The 15,478-nt window shown below is 44.4% G+C and overlaps 1 protein-coding gene across 1 annotated transcript in view; it reads left to right on the forward strand.

Moving 5' to 3' along the window:
- The window catches only part of sec63 (SEC63 homolog, protein translocation regulator), a 106,523-nt gene extending 92,581 nt beyond the window's left edge, over window positions 1-13,942 (forward strand). Inside the window, exons 17-21 of the mRNA XM_055634979.1 lie at window positions 1,157-1,303; window positions 4,844-4,945; window positions 6,195-6,293; window positions 9,069-9,173; window positions 13,032-13,942. Of these exons, the coding sequence (XP_055490954.1) occupies window positions 1,157-1,303; window positions 4,844-4,945; window positions 6,195-6,293; window positions 9,069-9,173; window positions 13,032-13,169 (591 nt within the window). The 3' untranslated portion in view covers window positions 13,170-13,942. The remainder of the gene's footprint in view (window positions 1-1,156; window positions 1,304-4,843; window positions 4,946-6,194; window positions 6,294-9,068; window positions 9,174-13,031) is intronic.
- The last annotated feature ends 1,536 nt before the right edge of the window (window positions 13,943-15,478 follow it).

The raw sequence follows: 15,478 nt of genomic DNA on the forward strand, positions 1-15,478 counted from the left end.
GGAAAGATAGGGCAGCCATGATTGAATGGCGGCAGAGACTCGAACGGCTGAATGGCCTAATTCTGCTCTTATCACTTAAGAACCTATCCCAAAGACATGGGGGGGGAGGGGGGGGGGGGGGGGTTAATTGGCCTCTAACTCCCTAGTGTTTAGGGAATGGATGTGAAAGAGAAATAAGATAGAACTAGTGTGAACAGGTAACCGATGGTCGGTGTGGGCTAAAGGGCCCGTTTCTATGCTCCATCTTGAAACTAGACCAAACCAAAAAGAACAATATTGAATGATTATTTTCTTCGCTCCATAGATGCTGCCTCACCCGCTGAGTTTCTCCAGCATTTTTGTCTACCTTCGATTTTCCAGCATCTCCAGTTCCTTCTTCAAAGCGTTATATTTTTTATATATATTAACATTATAGTGTATTGACGTGCACGCAGATGTACGGTGCGGTTAAACCTGACAATATTTTGTTGAATTGAAGCATGCTAGGTCCCGATGTTGTGGAAGTCCAGAACAAGGGGTCACAGTTTAAGGACAAGGGGGAAGTCTTTTAGGACCGAGATGAGAATTTTTTTTTCCACAGAGAGTGGTGAATCTGTGGAATTCTCTGCCACAGAAGATAGTTGAGGCCAGTTCATTGGCTATATTTAAGAGGGAGTTAGATGTGGCCCTTGTGGCTAAAGGGATCAGGGGGTATGGAGAGAAGGCAGGTACAGGATACTGAGTTGGATGATCAGCCATGATCATATTGAATGGCGGTGCAGGCTCGTAGGGGCGAATGGCCTACTCCACCTATTTTCTATGTTTCTACCAAGTAAATACGTTCTTTTTTTTAAATTGTAAGGAATAACTCTTCGCAGCTTTTTCCTTTGGGTTTAAGAAAGAACTGCAGAAGCTGGAAAAATCGAAGGTAGACAAAAATGCTGGAGAAACTCAGCGGGTGAGGCAGCATCTATGGAGCGAAGGAATAGGTGACGTTTCGGGTCGAGACCCTTCAGATTTCTCCAGCATTTGTGTCCACCTTTCCTTTGGGGTTTGTCAACCGGATTTTGAAGTCTCTCCGTTCTATAATAAAGTAATAATCTAATCTAATCTAATCTATAATTGCCTGCTCAGTTTATGGAAAATTAAGAATTTATTTTGCCCTGTGTCATTCCAGGATCCATCAAACAGAGACGAGGATGAAGATGATTTATCAGATAAAGGGAGTGACTCTGAAGAAGAAACAACTAACAAAGATTCCCAGAGTGAGAAGGAAGATGACAGTGATAAAGAAACGGAACATGAAGAGAAGGATGATGAAGCTGTGAGTCTATTTTTATTCTCTATTGTGAGTCTATTGTCATGGATATGCAAGGAGTGAAGTGATATGTGATAGTTTTGGTCTCCACATCTGAGGAAGGACATTCTTGCCATTAAAAAATGCATTTCATATTAAAAAAAATATCAAAGTGCATATAAAATCTTAGTATGTCACTTATAAAAGCATCATAGATTATATCTTTTTTTAAAAACACAATACATGAGTTAAAAATCCAGTTTAAAAGAATGATCAATGTCCTACAACGAGACAACGATACCAGTGTCTCCACATCTGGGATTCGTAGCGTGTTGTGCTAACCCATAATAAATATATATACACACATCAGTACAAAAAGCTGTTATAGTTCATAGTTTGTTTGAAGTTGTGTTTAATAGCCTGATGGCTGTGAGGAAGAAGCTGTTCCTGAACCTGGATGTTGCAGATTTCAGGCTCCTGTACCTTCCACCTGATGGCAGTGGAGAGATGAGTGTGTGGCCAGGATGGTGTGGGTCCTTTCTGAGGCAGCAACTGCGATAGATCCCCTCGAGGGTAGGGAGATCAGAACCGATGATGGACTGGGCAGTGGTTATGAGATTTTGCAGCCTTTTCCGCTCCTGGACGCTCATGTTGCCGTACCAAGCCACGATCTCTGGTCCTATTTTATATATCCATAAGTTCTCCCATCAAATGGGCTCCAGGAAAAGTAAAGTCCCATCCAGTCCCAGTAACGTCCTGGTGAATCTTTAAGGTCATTCTTATAGCTGGCAACCAGAACTGCACAGAACATTCAAAGTGTTGGTGTGGGGAGAGGTTCAGCAAGCTAGGCCTTTATTCCTTGGAGCACAGGAGAGGATGAGGGGTGATCTCATAGAGATGTACAAAATCATGAGAGGAATAGTTACATTCAGTCAAAATATTTTGGTAGTGGGTAAAATATCAATCTTTTTTTCCCAGAGCAGGGGAATCGAGAACCAGGGGACGTAGGTTTAAGGTGAAAGATTTAATGGAAACCCAAGGGGTTTTACACAAAGGGTGGTGGGTGTATGGAACATGCTGCCAGAGGTGGTGGTTGAGGCAGGGACTATCGCAACATTGGAGAAACATTTAGACAGGTTCATCGACAGGTTTGGAGTGATAAGGGCTGGAAGCATGCAGGGAGAACTGGTGTAGATGGGGCATGTTGATTACCGTGGGGAAGTTGGGCTATAGGGCCTGTTTCCACACTCTATGACCAATGACTTGTACTGTAGCAATATGATGTGCCAACTGTACTCGATGTCCTCAACGATGACGCATGCCAAATGCCGCCTTCCCCTATGTACTTCTGTCACCAGTATCGGGAATTATAGTGGTACCGCTAGGTCTCTCCATTCTACCGCACACTTGATGGCCCTACCATTTACTGTGCAAGTCCTATCCTGGTTTATCTTACCAAAATGCCACACCTCACACATTCTTGCGCCCACGTACATAGTTCGTCAAACCTCCAATCTGAATGACAACCCTCCATAGTCACCCTTTGACTCCTTCCACCAAGCCAGTTCGCTTCCTTACCTTTAGACTTTGTAGATACAGTGTGGAAACAGGCCCTTTGGCACACTGAGTCCGTGCTGACTAGTGATCACCCCGTACACTAACACTGTCCAACACACCAGGGTCAATTTTTACAACTTACCGCAGCCAATTAACAGACAAACCTGTACATCTCTGGGCTGTGAGAGGAAATCAGAGCACCCGGAGAAAACCTAAACAATTTTCCAGCATCTGCAGTTCCTTCTTAAACATTCTGACCACCTAAACCTCTCATATTTTTATATACTCCCATCAGGTCTCCCTTTAATCTCCAATGTTCCTGAGAAAATAATCTAACCCCTCCTTGTAGCTCATACCCGTAGGTTTTCGCCGGGTGCTCTGATATTTTATTTACAGGGAAAACATACAAGCTCCATATAGACAGCACCCGTAGTCAAGATTGAACCTGGGTGTCCGGCGCTCTAGGGATGCAACTCTATCGCTGTTCAACTGTGCTGCGCTGATCCCTTGTCATCTAACCTTCCAGGCCAGCCTATCATGCAGGATCTTGTTATAGGCCTTGCTGAAGTCAACATAGACGATCTCTACAACCATGTCCTCGTTAATCCTCTTCATCAATTCTTTAACCTGTTCACTGCCACCCCCTGAATATACTCACGTCATGACCAATAGTGAAAAAAAACATGGCAGTGAACAGGTTAACAAACTTTAAATCAAATTTGTGGGACACAAATTTCTAATTGCAAGGCATTCCTAATCCTTGCCTTTCCAAATACAGATTTATCCCGCCTCAACAGCCCTACAGAGACTCTTTATGGTCTCTTGCCTGGAGTAGGGGAATCGAGAACCAGAGGACATAGGTTTAACGTGAGGGGGGAATAATTTATTAGGAGCTTGAGGGGTAACTTTTTTACACAGAGGGTGATGGGTGTATGGAACGGACTGCTGGAGGAGGTAGTTCAGGCAGGTACTATCATAACGTTTAAGAGACATTTGGACTGGTGCATGGATACGACAGGTTTAGAAGGATATGGGCCAAATGCAGGCAGGTGGGACGAGTGTAGATGGGGCATGTTGGTCAGCGAGGGCAAGTTGGGCCAAAGGGCCTGTTTCCATGCTGCATGACTCCTAAACTCAGTGCCTCAATGTCAGTTGGCAGCCAAGGTCACTCTGACAGGAACACGCTGGCTTTGAACCCTCCGTTTCACTTTGAGAAGCCTCTCATGCAGTGAAGAAAGCGAATGGTATGTTAGCATTCATAGCAAAAGGATTTGAGTATAGGAGCAGGGAGGTTCTACTGCAGTTGTACACGGTCTTGGTGAGTCCACACCTGGAGTATTGCGTACAGTTTTGGTCTCCTAATCTGAGGAAAGACATTCTTGCCATAGAGGGAGTACAGAGAAGGTTCACCAGACTGATTCCTGGGATGTCAGGACTTTCATATGAAGAAAGACTGGATAGATTCGGCTTGTACTTGCTAGAATTTAGAAGATTGAGGGGGGATCTTATAGAAACTTACAAAATTCTTAAGGGGTTGGACAGGCTAGATGCAGGAAGATTATTTCCGATGTTGGGGAAGTCCAGAACAAGGGTGTCACAGTTTAAGGATAAGGGGGAAATCTTTTAGGACCGAGATGAGGAAAACATTTTTCACACAGAGAGTGGTGAATCTCTGGAATTCTCTGCCACAGAAGGTAGTTGAGGCCAGTTCATTGGCTATATTTAAGAGGGAGTTAGATGTGGCCCTTGTGGCTAAAGGGATCAGGGGGTATGGAGAGAAGGCAGGTCCAGGATACTGAGTTGGATGATCAGCCATGATCACATTGAATGGCGGTGCAGGTTCGAAGGTCCCAATGGCCTACTCCTGCACCTATTGTCTATGTTTCTATGTAATATTATTGTTCCGGCTCGTATCTGATGCATATGACAAAGATTCTCGATCTTGAAGCTGTGCTGTTTTGTATCGTACCTGCATGACATGCCAAAATGATATTGTCTCTTTTCAAACAGGAATGGGAAGCACTCCAGCAAAGTATCCAAAGAAGAGAGAGAGCCCTGCTTGAAACCAAATCAAAGGTCACCCACCCAGTACACACATTATATTTCCCAGAGGTTAGTGCAAAGACACGTAGATGAACCGAATCCTAAACAGTATCATTGCTGCAAGTCTGAAATAAAAATAGTCCTGAGGGAAGAGTAAGCTCTTGCCCTCAACAGTATTGATGTACACGAAGTGATCTTGGCGTCCAAGTCCATCGCTCCTTGAAAGTGCCAAGGTAGATAAAGCAGTACAGATGATGTGCAGTATTGTTTCCTTCGTCAGTTGAGCATTGAGTATAATCGGCAGGAAGTTGTGTTGCAGCTGCATAATACTGTGGTTCGGCAGACCGTGGAGGATTCCATCACGCCAATACAGGAAGGATGTGGTGGCTTTGAGAGGGCACAAAAAAGGTTTACCAGAAGGCTGCCTTGACTAGAGGGTATGAGCTACAAGGAGGGCTTGGATTATTTTCTCAGGGACATTGGAGATTAAAGGGAGACCTGATGGGAGTATATAAAAATATGAGAGGCTGAGGTGGTCAGAATGTTCACGAAGGAACTGGAAAATCGACGGTAGACAAAAATGCTGGAGAAACTCAGCAGGTGAGGCAGCATCTATGGAGCGAAGCAATAGACAACGTTTTGGGTCGAAACCAAAGTGAAGATAAATGATGGTAGAGAGAAGTGACAGCTGAAGGGACAACAACAGCTAAAGTGACAACGTTTCAGGTCGAAACCCTCACATCTGACGAGGGTCTCGACCTGAAACGTTGCCTATTTCCTTCGCTCCATAGATGCTACCTCGCTGAGCTTCTCCAGCATTTTTGTCCACCTTAGGTGGTCAGAACCTTTTTTCTCAGGGTGGAAATGTCAAAGACTAGAGGGAGTAACATTATTGTAAAGGGAGAAAAGTTTAAAGGAGACTTGGGGGCAAGATTTCAACATAGAGGGTGGTGGGTATCTGGGCATCATTGCCGGGGGTGTTATGATTGGAAGATACGATTGTGACATTTGGGATAGGTACGTGGATATGCGGGGAATGGAGGGATATGGATCACATGCAGGCAGAGGAGTTTAGTTCAACTTGGCATCAAGAACAGTACGGACCTGGTGGGTCGAAGGATCTGTACCTGTGCTGTACAGTTCTATGTTGCTAACCACCAGAGTAATATTAGTGAACCTCCCTGTAAGGATATTGGACCCGTTCCAGTTCAAGTGCAAACTTTAACTAGTTCTCCAGACATTGTCAACTTATGAAAAGTTATGCTGTGGTTCCAGCCCCCCGAGGATTTCTCATGGTAAAAACTTTCCTCTTTCACAGGAGAAACAAGAATGGTGGTGGCTCTATATCGCAGACAGAAAAGAACACTCTTTGATATCCATGCCATATCATGTATGCACTCTCAAAGACGAAGAGGAGGTAAAGATTTCAGTTCCTCTTGAAACATTGAACTCGTTGTCTATAAAGTGAAGCTATGTAGCTGTGAATTGATTCCATAAAGTACAAGTGGGGCCGCACGGTGACGCCGCGTTAGAATTGCTGCCTTACGGAGCTGGAGACCCAGTTTTGATTCCGAGTACAGATGCTGACTATGTGGAGTTTGTATGTTCAACATGTGACCGCATGGGTTTTCTTCGGGTGCTCCAATTACGTCCCACACTCCAAAGACGTGCAGGTTTGTAGGGTAAATTGGCTTCTATAACTTGACCCTAGTGTGTAGGAAAGAATTTAAGAAGGAACTGCAGATGCTGGAAAATCGAAGGTACACAAAAATGCTGGAGAAACTCAGCGGGTGCAGCAGCATCTATGGAGCGATGGAGATAGGCGACGTTTCGGGACGAAACGTCGCCTATCTCCTTCGCTCCATAGATGCTGCTGCACCTGCTGAGTTTCTCCAGCATTTTTGTGTGCCTGTGTAGGAACAAACTAGTGTTCCTGTGATTGTTGGTCGGTGTGGACTCGTAGGCCGAAGGGCCTGTCTCCAAGCTGTATCTCTAAACTAAACTATGAACATCAGTTATTTAGTGGGATGTTTTCCCTGGACGTTCTGATGTTAACTCTTCAGCTAACTTGCAGCTTGACATTGGCAGTATAGAAGTGACTGATTGCAGCTTTGACTTCAAAGCAATATTGTTTAATCTAACCATGGTGAGATGGAAATGCAGAACATAGCCCGTATGCTCACTAGGGTTCGAAATCTCATTTTAAGTAGTATGAATGTAAAAACTGAGTTTGCATGTAAATTTTATATCTTCAATGTTAATCACTAACCATCTGTTTGCTGCAAAATATTTATTTCGAACAGCTTTTTGTTGCATTGGTTTATCTTCCGGAGTAGATTTATTGATAAACAGAGATGAGCAGATTTTTTTCGACTAGTGTAGAACATTTGGCTAAATTACATTAAATATTGCTATTTTAATACTGTGGATCCAGGCGTATCTTAATTAGTCGTACTTTGACATTTCACGAAAATTTACACGAAATTTCGTTCCGACTGTAAAATCTGAATGACATAGAACATAGAAACATAGAAAATAGGTGCAGGAGGAGGCCATTCGGCCCTTCGAACCAACGCCGCCATTCATTGTGATCATGGCTGATCATCCCCTATCAATAACCCATGCCTGCCTTCTCCCCATATCCCCCGACTCCACTAGCCCCTAGAGCTCTATCTAACTCTCTCTTAAACTATATTTAAGAGGGAGTTAGATGTGGCCCTTCTGGCTAAGGGGATCAGGGGGTATGGAGAGAAGGCAGGTACGGGATACTGAGTTGGATGATCAGCCATGATCATATTGAATGGCAGTGCAGGCTCGAAGGGCCGAATGACCTACTCCTGCACCTAATTTCTATGTTTTTAAACCCATCCAGTGACTTGGCCTCCACTGCCCTCTGTGGCAGGGAATTCCACAAATTCACAACTCTCTGGGAGAAAACGTTTTTTCTCACCTCAGTCTTGACAATAAAGGATACTTGACTTTGAGTCATAAGCCATAGGAGCAGCATTTGGCCATTCGGCCCATCAAGCCTATTCTGCCACGCAATCATGGTTGATCTAACTTTCACTCTCAACCACATTCTCCTGCCTTCTCCCCATAACTCCTGACACCCGTACTGATCAAGATTCCATCTACCTCTGCCTTTAAAATATCCATTGACTTGGCCTGCATAGAGTTCCTGGGCAATATATTTCTACAGATTCACCACCCCCTGACTAAATAAATTCCTCCTCATCTCCCTCCCAAATGTGCTTCCTTTTATTCTGAGGCTATGACCTCTGATCCTAGGCTCTCCCACTAGTAGAGTCAAAAGATTTAAGTTGCATTCCTGAAGATCAAACTTTTCCAGGTTGATGTAAGATTATGTGTGTATTCCGCACAATCTTATATGCCATGTTGCTGTGCAGCCGTGTGCAAGAGCTCCCAACTTGTCTCTCAGGTGGCTGTAAGAGATGAAGGGTCCCAGGGCTTCAGTTTAAAGAGCAGGGAAGATGCATCTGCTCTCTTGGTTAATAAATGCCAAATAATTATTGCAGCATTGTTGAGCAGAGGAATAGCTGTCTGTCATTTATCTTGGTGTTTGCATGGGGTTGCTATGCATTAAATACCACAAGACTACATTAGACATAGATATGGAAAATAGATGCAGGAGGAGGCCATTCGGCCCTTTGAGCCAGCACCGCCATTCATTGTGATCATGACTGATCGTCCCCTATCAATAACCCGTGCCTACCTTCTCCCCATATCCCTTGACTCCACTAGCCCCAAGAGCTCTATCTAACTCTCTTAAATCCATCCAGTGACTTGACCTCCACTGCAATCTGTGGCAGGGAATTCCATAAATTCACAACTCTCTGGGTGAAAAGGATTTTTTTCCACCTCAGTCTTAAATGACGTCCCCTTTATTCTAAGACTGTGGCCCCTGGTTCTGGACTCGCCCAACATTGGGAACATTTTTCCTGCATCTAGCTTGTCACGTTATAACAGTATAACAGTTATCACACTTTAAGTTACTTTGTGCAGTGTTAACTATTTTGGGGCAACCAAAGTTAGTGAAGAAGAATACAAGTTTGTTTTAGAACCAGATTGGATATAAAATAATTTCAGCTTTTATGGAATAAGAATAGCATTTTTTTAAATTGTTTTTATTGTGTTCATTACATTTTTAACATTTTATTTCCTTGCAATGCAGATTGAATTGAAATTCTCCGCACCATATAAACCCGGAAATTATCAATACTCTGTAATTCTAAGGTGCGATTCTTACATGGGTTTAGATCTAATCAGGCCATTAAAGGTAACTCATTTTAATATTACTTATAGAATCCTACAATCGTAGACATTTGTCTTCCTACACTCACTGTGTATTTTCTTTGCTCTACATTTATAATCGGTAACTTTGGTATTGTTTTTTTTTTATTGTCACATGTACAGTGAAAAGCTTTTGTTTAACGCATGCTATCTAATTAAATCAGATAAAAAGTGCAGGTTAGTTTTCAGCAATTGTAATGTTGAAGTTACAGAGAAAATGTCTGATGCCACAATGTGGTAGGTTGGAAGATTGGGGCTACACCCTGTGCAAAGTACATGATCCATAGTCGTTATATATCATAACAAGTACTTTAATTTGTATACATACAGAGACCATCGAGATGAGTACTGTAGGCTCCGAATTGTAAGTTAAATCTAAAAACACAACATGGCTGCCCGCACGCACAGGTTGGCGTTGGTGTGAGAAACCTGAGATGGATTATGGATGAGCTGAGGCTCTCACCAGGGTCTCTTCTATACCCCGTAACTCTGCATTCACTCCCCATCTCCCACTCGTAACAAGTCCCCCTTGTCCACACCTTCCACCCTACCAGCCGTCACACAACAAATAATCCTCCGACATTTTTTTCCACCTCCAACGGGACCCCACCACTGGCCACATCTTCCCATCTCCTCCCCTGACTGCTTTCTGCAGAGACCGCTCCCTCCATAACTCCCTGGTCAATTCATGCCTTCCCACCCAAACCACCCCCTCTCCTGGCACTTTCTCTTGCAACCGCAGGAAATACTACACTTGTCACTTTACCTCCCACCTTGACTCCATTCAAGGACCAAAGCAGTCTTTCCAGGTGCGGCAGAGGTTCACCTGCACCTCCTCCAACATCATCTATTGTATTCGCTGCTCTAGATGTCAGCTGCTCTGCATCGGTGAGACCAAGCGTAGGCTTTGGCGATCGTTTCGCCCAACACCTCCGCTCGGTTCGCATTAACCAACCTGATCTCCCAGTGGCCCAGCACTTTAACTCCCCCTCCCACTCCGAATCCGACCTTTCTGTCCTGGGCCTCCTCAAAGGCCAGAGTGAGGACCAACGTAAATTGGAGGAGAAGCACCTCATATTTCGCTTGGGTAGTTTACACCCCAGCGGTATGAACATTGACTTCTCCAATTTCAGATAGTCCCTGCTTTTTCCTCCCCTTCTCAGCTCTCCCTCAGCCCGCTGTCTCCGCCTCTTCCTTTCTTCATCCCCCCCACCCTCGCATCAGTCTGAAGAAGGGTCTCGATCCGAAACGTCACCTATTCTTTCGCTCCATAGATGCTGGCTCACCCGTTGAGTTTCTCCAGCATTTTTGTCTACCTTGGAGGATACGGATCAAATCAGCAATACTGTTTGATCTACACACCTTACCTTATGGAGAACCATTACAGAAGAAGCTGTGTAGGAAGGAACTGCAAATGCTGGTTTACACCGAAGATAGTCACAACATGCTGGAGTAACCCAGCGGATCAGGCAGCATCTCTGGAGAAAATAAATAGGTGATGTTTCGGATTGAGACCCTTTTTCAGACGGGTTTAACCCGAAACATCACCTATTCCTTTTCTCCAGAGATGGTGCCTGATACACCAAGTTACTCCAGCATTTTGTGTCACTCTACAGAAGAAGCTGTTCCTGAGTCTGGACTCTTTCAAGCTTTTGTACCTTCAGCCCTCAAGCCAAGTCAATTTTATTTCTATAGCACATTTAAAAACGACTCTCGTTGACCAAAGTGCTTTACATCAGTGCAGGGACTAACGTGCTACATACAGTAGTACATAGATCTAACAATACATACATAAATACATACATACAGCGCTCCCTCAGAGGACCTCAAGAAACGCTTGTGAGTAGAAATAAGTTTTAAGTCTAGACTTAAAGGGAGTCGACGGAGGGGGAAGTTCTGATGAGAAGAGGGATGTTGTTCCACAGTCTAGGTGCTGCAACCGCAAAAGCGCGGTCGCCCCTGAGCTTATACCTGGACCGCGGGATAGTCAGTAACCCTAAGTCGGCCGACCTGAGGCACCTGGAGGTAGAACGGTGGGTTAGCAGATTTTGGATGTAGGTGGGGGTAAGCCCGTTAAGGGCTTTGTATACATTAAGGAGGAGCTTGAAATTGATTCTGAACCGCACTGGGAGGCAGTGGAGAGAGGCCAGAATCGGGGTGATGTGGTCCCTTTTTCGGGTGCCCGTCAGAAGTCTCGCTGCAGCGTTTTGGTCCAATTGCAGGTGGGTCTGAGAGGATTGGCTGATGCCAGTGTAGAGGGAGTTGCAGTAATCAAGGCGGGAGGAGGTGAATGCGTGGATGATTTTTTTCAAGGTCGTTGAATTGGAGGAATGGTTTGATTTTAGCTATTGTGCGAATCTGGAAGAAGCTAGCTTTTACCACAGCATTGACTTGTTTGTCAAACTTCAATGCGGAGCCGGGAGAGGAGGGAATGACCGGGGAGAAGAGAAGAGATCTGTCATCATTCAGACATTTCCGTGGTTTCCTGTGCCTGTGCTGCATAGTAAAATGAATTAAGCAGCCTCATGATGAGATGGACTAGTTTGCTACCCCAACTTTATCAATTCCCAATCTGGCAGTATGGGAAGGTTGAGATTCCTTCTGAGAGACTCACCATGGGAATACTTCCCTACTGTAATGCAGCACTTTTAAACATCATCCTTTGAAATAACATGTGCTCCAACCAGGTACTAATTCATGTACCCATCCTAAAATTCTATCAATTAGAGCTGGAACCGTTTTTTGAAATATGTAGAAGGCCTCAGAGGGCAGTGGAGGCTGGTGCTCTGGATACTTTCAAGAGAGAGCTAGATAGGGCTCTTAAAGATAGTGGAGTCAGGGGATATGGGGAGAAGTCAGGAACGGGGTAGATTGGGGATGATCAGCCATGATCACATTGAATGGCGGTGCTGGCTCAAAGGGCCGAATGGTACTATTCCTGCACCTATTGTCTATTGAATGGAATTCAGTAAACCTTAATATTGAATTTAAAAAAGTACAAATTGGGAGGGGGTTTGCAGGTTCCTATTAAATCTTGCCTCTTTCACCTTAAACCTATGCTCTCGAGTTCTTGATTGGGTAAAAGACTCTGGGCTTTCACCCTATTTCCCTCACAAATGTAAACATCCTTGATCAGGCAGCGAGCTGAAAATCAGGATGCACTGGCTCAACATTAACTGAGTACGTTGGGCCCCATTTCTGAGGAGGGATGTGCTGGCTCTGGAGGGGGTCCAGAGGAGGTTTACAAAAATGATCCCAGGAATGAGTTGGTTAACATATGATGAGCGTTTGACGGCACTGGGCCTGTACTCGCTGGAGTTTAGAAGGATGAGGGGGGGGGGGGGGGGGGGAACAGTACTACCAGTGTACTATGTTTACATATTCTGTTGTGCTGCAGCAAGTGAGAATTTCGTTGTTCTATCTGGGACACATGACAATAATGCTTACTTGAAAAGTGAAAGGTCTGGATAGAGTGGATGTGGAGAGGATGTTTCCATGAGTAACCAGAGGTCACAGCCTCAGAATTACAGGACGTTCCTTTAGGAAGAGAATGAGGAGGAATTTCTTTAGTCACAGGGTGGTGAATCTGTGGAATTCATTGTCACAGAAGGCTGTGGAGGCCACGTCAGTGGATATTTTTATGGCAGAGATGAATAGATTCTTGATTTGTACGTGTGTCAGGGGTTATGGGGAGAAGGCGGGAGAATGGGGTTAGGAGGGAGAGATAGATCAGCCGTGATTGAATAGCGGAGCGGACTTGACGGGCCGAATGGCCCGATTCTTCTCCTATCACTTATGAACTCATGAAGTACTAAGCGCATGACCTTTTTGTTTACCCATTCAGTTTGAAGTCCAAGAGGCGAAACAAGTTCCAGAAACTCATCCACAGTGGGATATTCCAGAGACGGAAGAGGAGGAGGAAGACCAGGAAGACAGTGAAGGGATCGAGGATAGCGAAGAAGAGGAAGAGGAGAACGATTAAGCCAACTAGTCTACGTTCTCAACAACAGCCACACACAACGTTGTGCACAGTTCCAACAACTGCGATTCTGATTAATGTAACCATGTACAAGATATAACAAAAAAAAGGGGGAAGAGAAAAGAAATATGGTACCCAGTCCATGTCAATAATTTGAGCAATAGGCCGTGCAGTTTTTGAAAGTGTTCGCGACACGTACTCTAAAGCACAGGGGTTGCGTTGTTTGACACAGCGCCACGATACCTTTTCTGAGGGTGCCCTTAATGCCGTTTAAACCATGTGTGGGAAGTGGGGGAATTATTGCTTTCATAATCATTTTGATTTTTTTTTTCCCCATTTTTTTTTTTTCCCTCCAAAAAAAAAAAAAAAAAAAAAGATGGAATAGATTTTTCACTACAAAAAAACAAAAACGAATGCTGCACCCGAGAGCCGAGATGTATCCTCTACTAAACTCTGGAACTGCTTTGGGACCATGTTTGAAGTTTTTATTCATTGTTCAACCCGTAGTCAGGATAAACTGATGGACAAATCGACTTTACTGCAAGTGTTAACAGGTCTGAAGAGTTTGAGCGTTAGTTAGTATGGGTTAGCAAAATCTTTAATCAATAATACACAAACTACTATTCAATTGACCAGTCAGATTGGAAAACAAAAATTGTTGTATACATTTCTGTTACTTTTGTTTACATGATATTATAAATGGGAAATATATCCGTCTATATTCTTTGTATTTAAAATAGTTGCAAATAAAATGGCAAAATGTTTTTAAAATGTAATATGTTATTTTGTAGTTTTTGTCCGGCAGCAAGCAATCTGGAATGAATTAGAGGTCCAGGGAAAACTGACGTCAAGGAATTTATCTTCCTTCAATCCGGGACATTGCGTGCAAACGCTGCTTGTCCAAGGCCAACCATTTTTCAAAAAGGGGTTTATTACAAATTTGTTTCATTCTGGGCATTTGATCTAGGTACTGGTATCCTGAAACTGGTGACTCGAGTGGACAGGCTGGTGAAGAAGATATTTGGTGCGCTTGTGGGCGGTGACACAGTGGCACGGCGGTGGAGTTGCTGCCTCACTGCGCCAGAGACCCGTGTTCGGTCCCGAATACGGTTGCTGTCTGTACGGAGTTTGTACATTCGCCCCTTGCAGGGCTCGGTACTGGGGCCGCTACTCTTCACGTTGTATATGAATGATTTGGACGAGGGGATTGAGGTCTTTGTGGCCAAGTTTGTGGGTGATATGAAAATAGGTGGAGTGGGGCAGGGTGATGTAGAGAAAGCAGGGACTCTGCAGAAGGACGTGGATAGGTTGGGAGAGTGGGCAGAGACGTGGTAGATGGGATATGGTGCAGCAAAATGTGGAGTCATGCATTTTGGTAGTAGATTATTTACTAAATTGGGAGATAATACAGAAATCGGAGTTAACAAGGGACGTGATGCAGGATTCCTAAAAAACTTCACCTGCATGTCGAATCGGTAGTAAAGAAAGCAAATGCAATTTCAAGAGGGCTTGTATACAAAAACAGGGATGTTTTGCTGAGGCTCCATAAGGCACTGGTCAGGCCGCATTTGGAATACTGTGAGCAGTTTAGGGCCCCATATCTGAGGAAGGATGTGCTGGCTCTGGAGAGGGTCCAGAGGAGGTTTACAAGAATGATCCCATGAATGAGTAGGTTCACATATGATGAGCGTTTGATGACACGGGGCCTATATTTGCTGGAGTTTAGAAGAATGACGGGGGACCTCATTGAGAATAGTGAAAGGCTTGGATAGAGTGGATGTGGGGAGGACGTATCCACTAGTGGGAGAGTCCAGGGCATATCCTCAGAGTTAAAGGAAGGAGATGAGGAGAAATTTATTTCGTCAGAGGGTGGTGGATCTGTGGAATTCTTTGCCACAGAAGGCTGTGGAGGCAAAGTCAGTGGATATAATTAAGCCAGAGATAGATAGATTCTCGACTAGTACGGGTGCCTGAGGTTATGGGCAGAGGGCAGGAGAATGGGTTTCGGAGGGAGAGATAGATCAGCCATGATTGAATGGCAGAATAGACTTGATGGGCCGAATGTCCTAATTCTGCTCCTATCCCTGATGTTCTTATGATCCTTATGGCCACATAGGTTTTTTCTGGGTGCTCCGGTTTCCTCCCACATTTATAAGATGTGCAGGTTTGTAGGTTAATAGGCTTCGGTAAAACATTCTAAATTGTCCCTTGTGTGTAGAATAATGCTAGTCTACGGGGTGAATGCAGGTCGGTGGGCCGAAGGGCCTGTTTCTGTACTTTATGTCTAAAGTTTAAAGCTGGAGGATTACATG

This window comes from Leucoraja erinacea, chromosome 5, assembly GCF_028641065.1.
Source record: "Leucoraja erinacea ecotype New England chromosome 5, Leri_hhj_1, whole genome shotgun sequence".
NCBI classification, from domain to species: Eukaryota; Metazoa; Chordata; class Chondrichthyes; order Rajiformes; family Rajidae; genus Leucoraja; species Leucoraja erinaceus.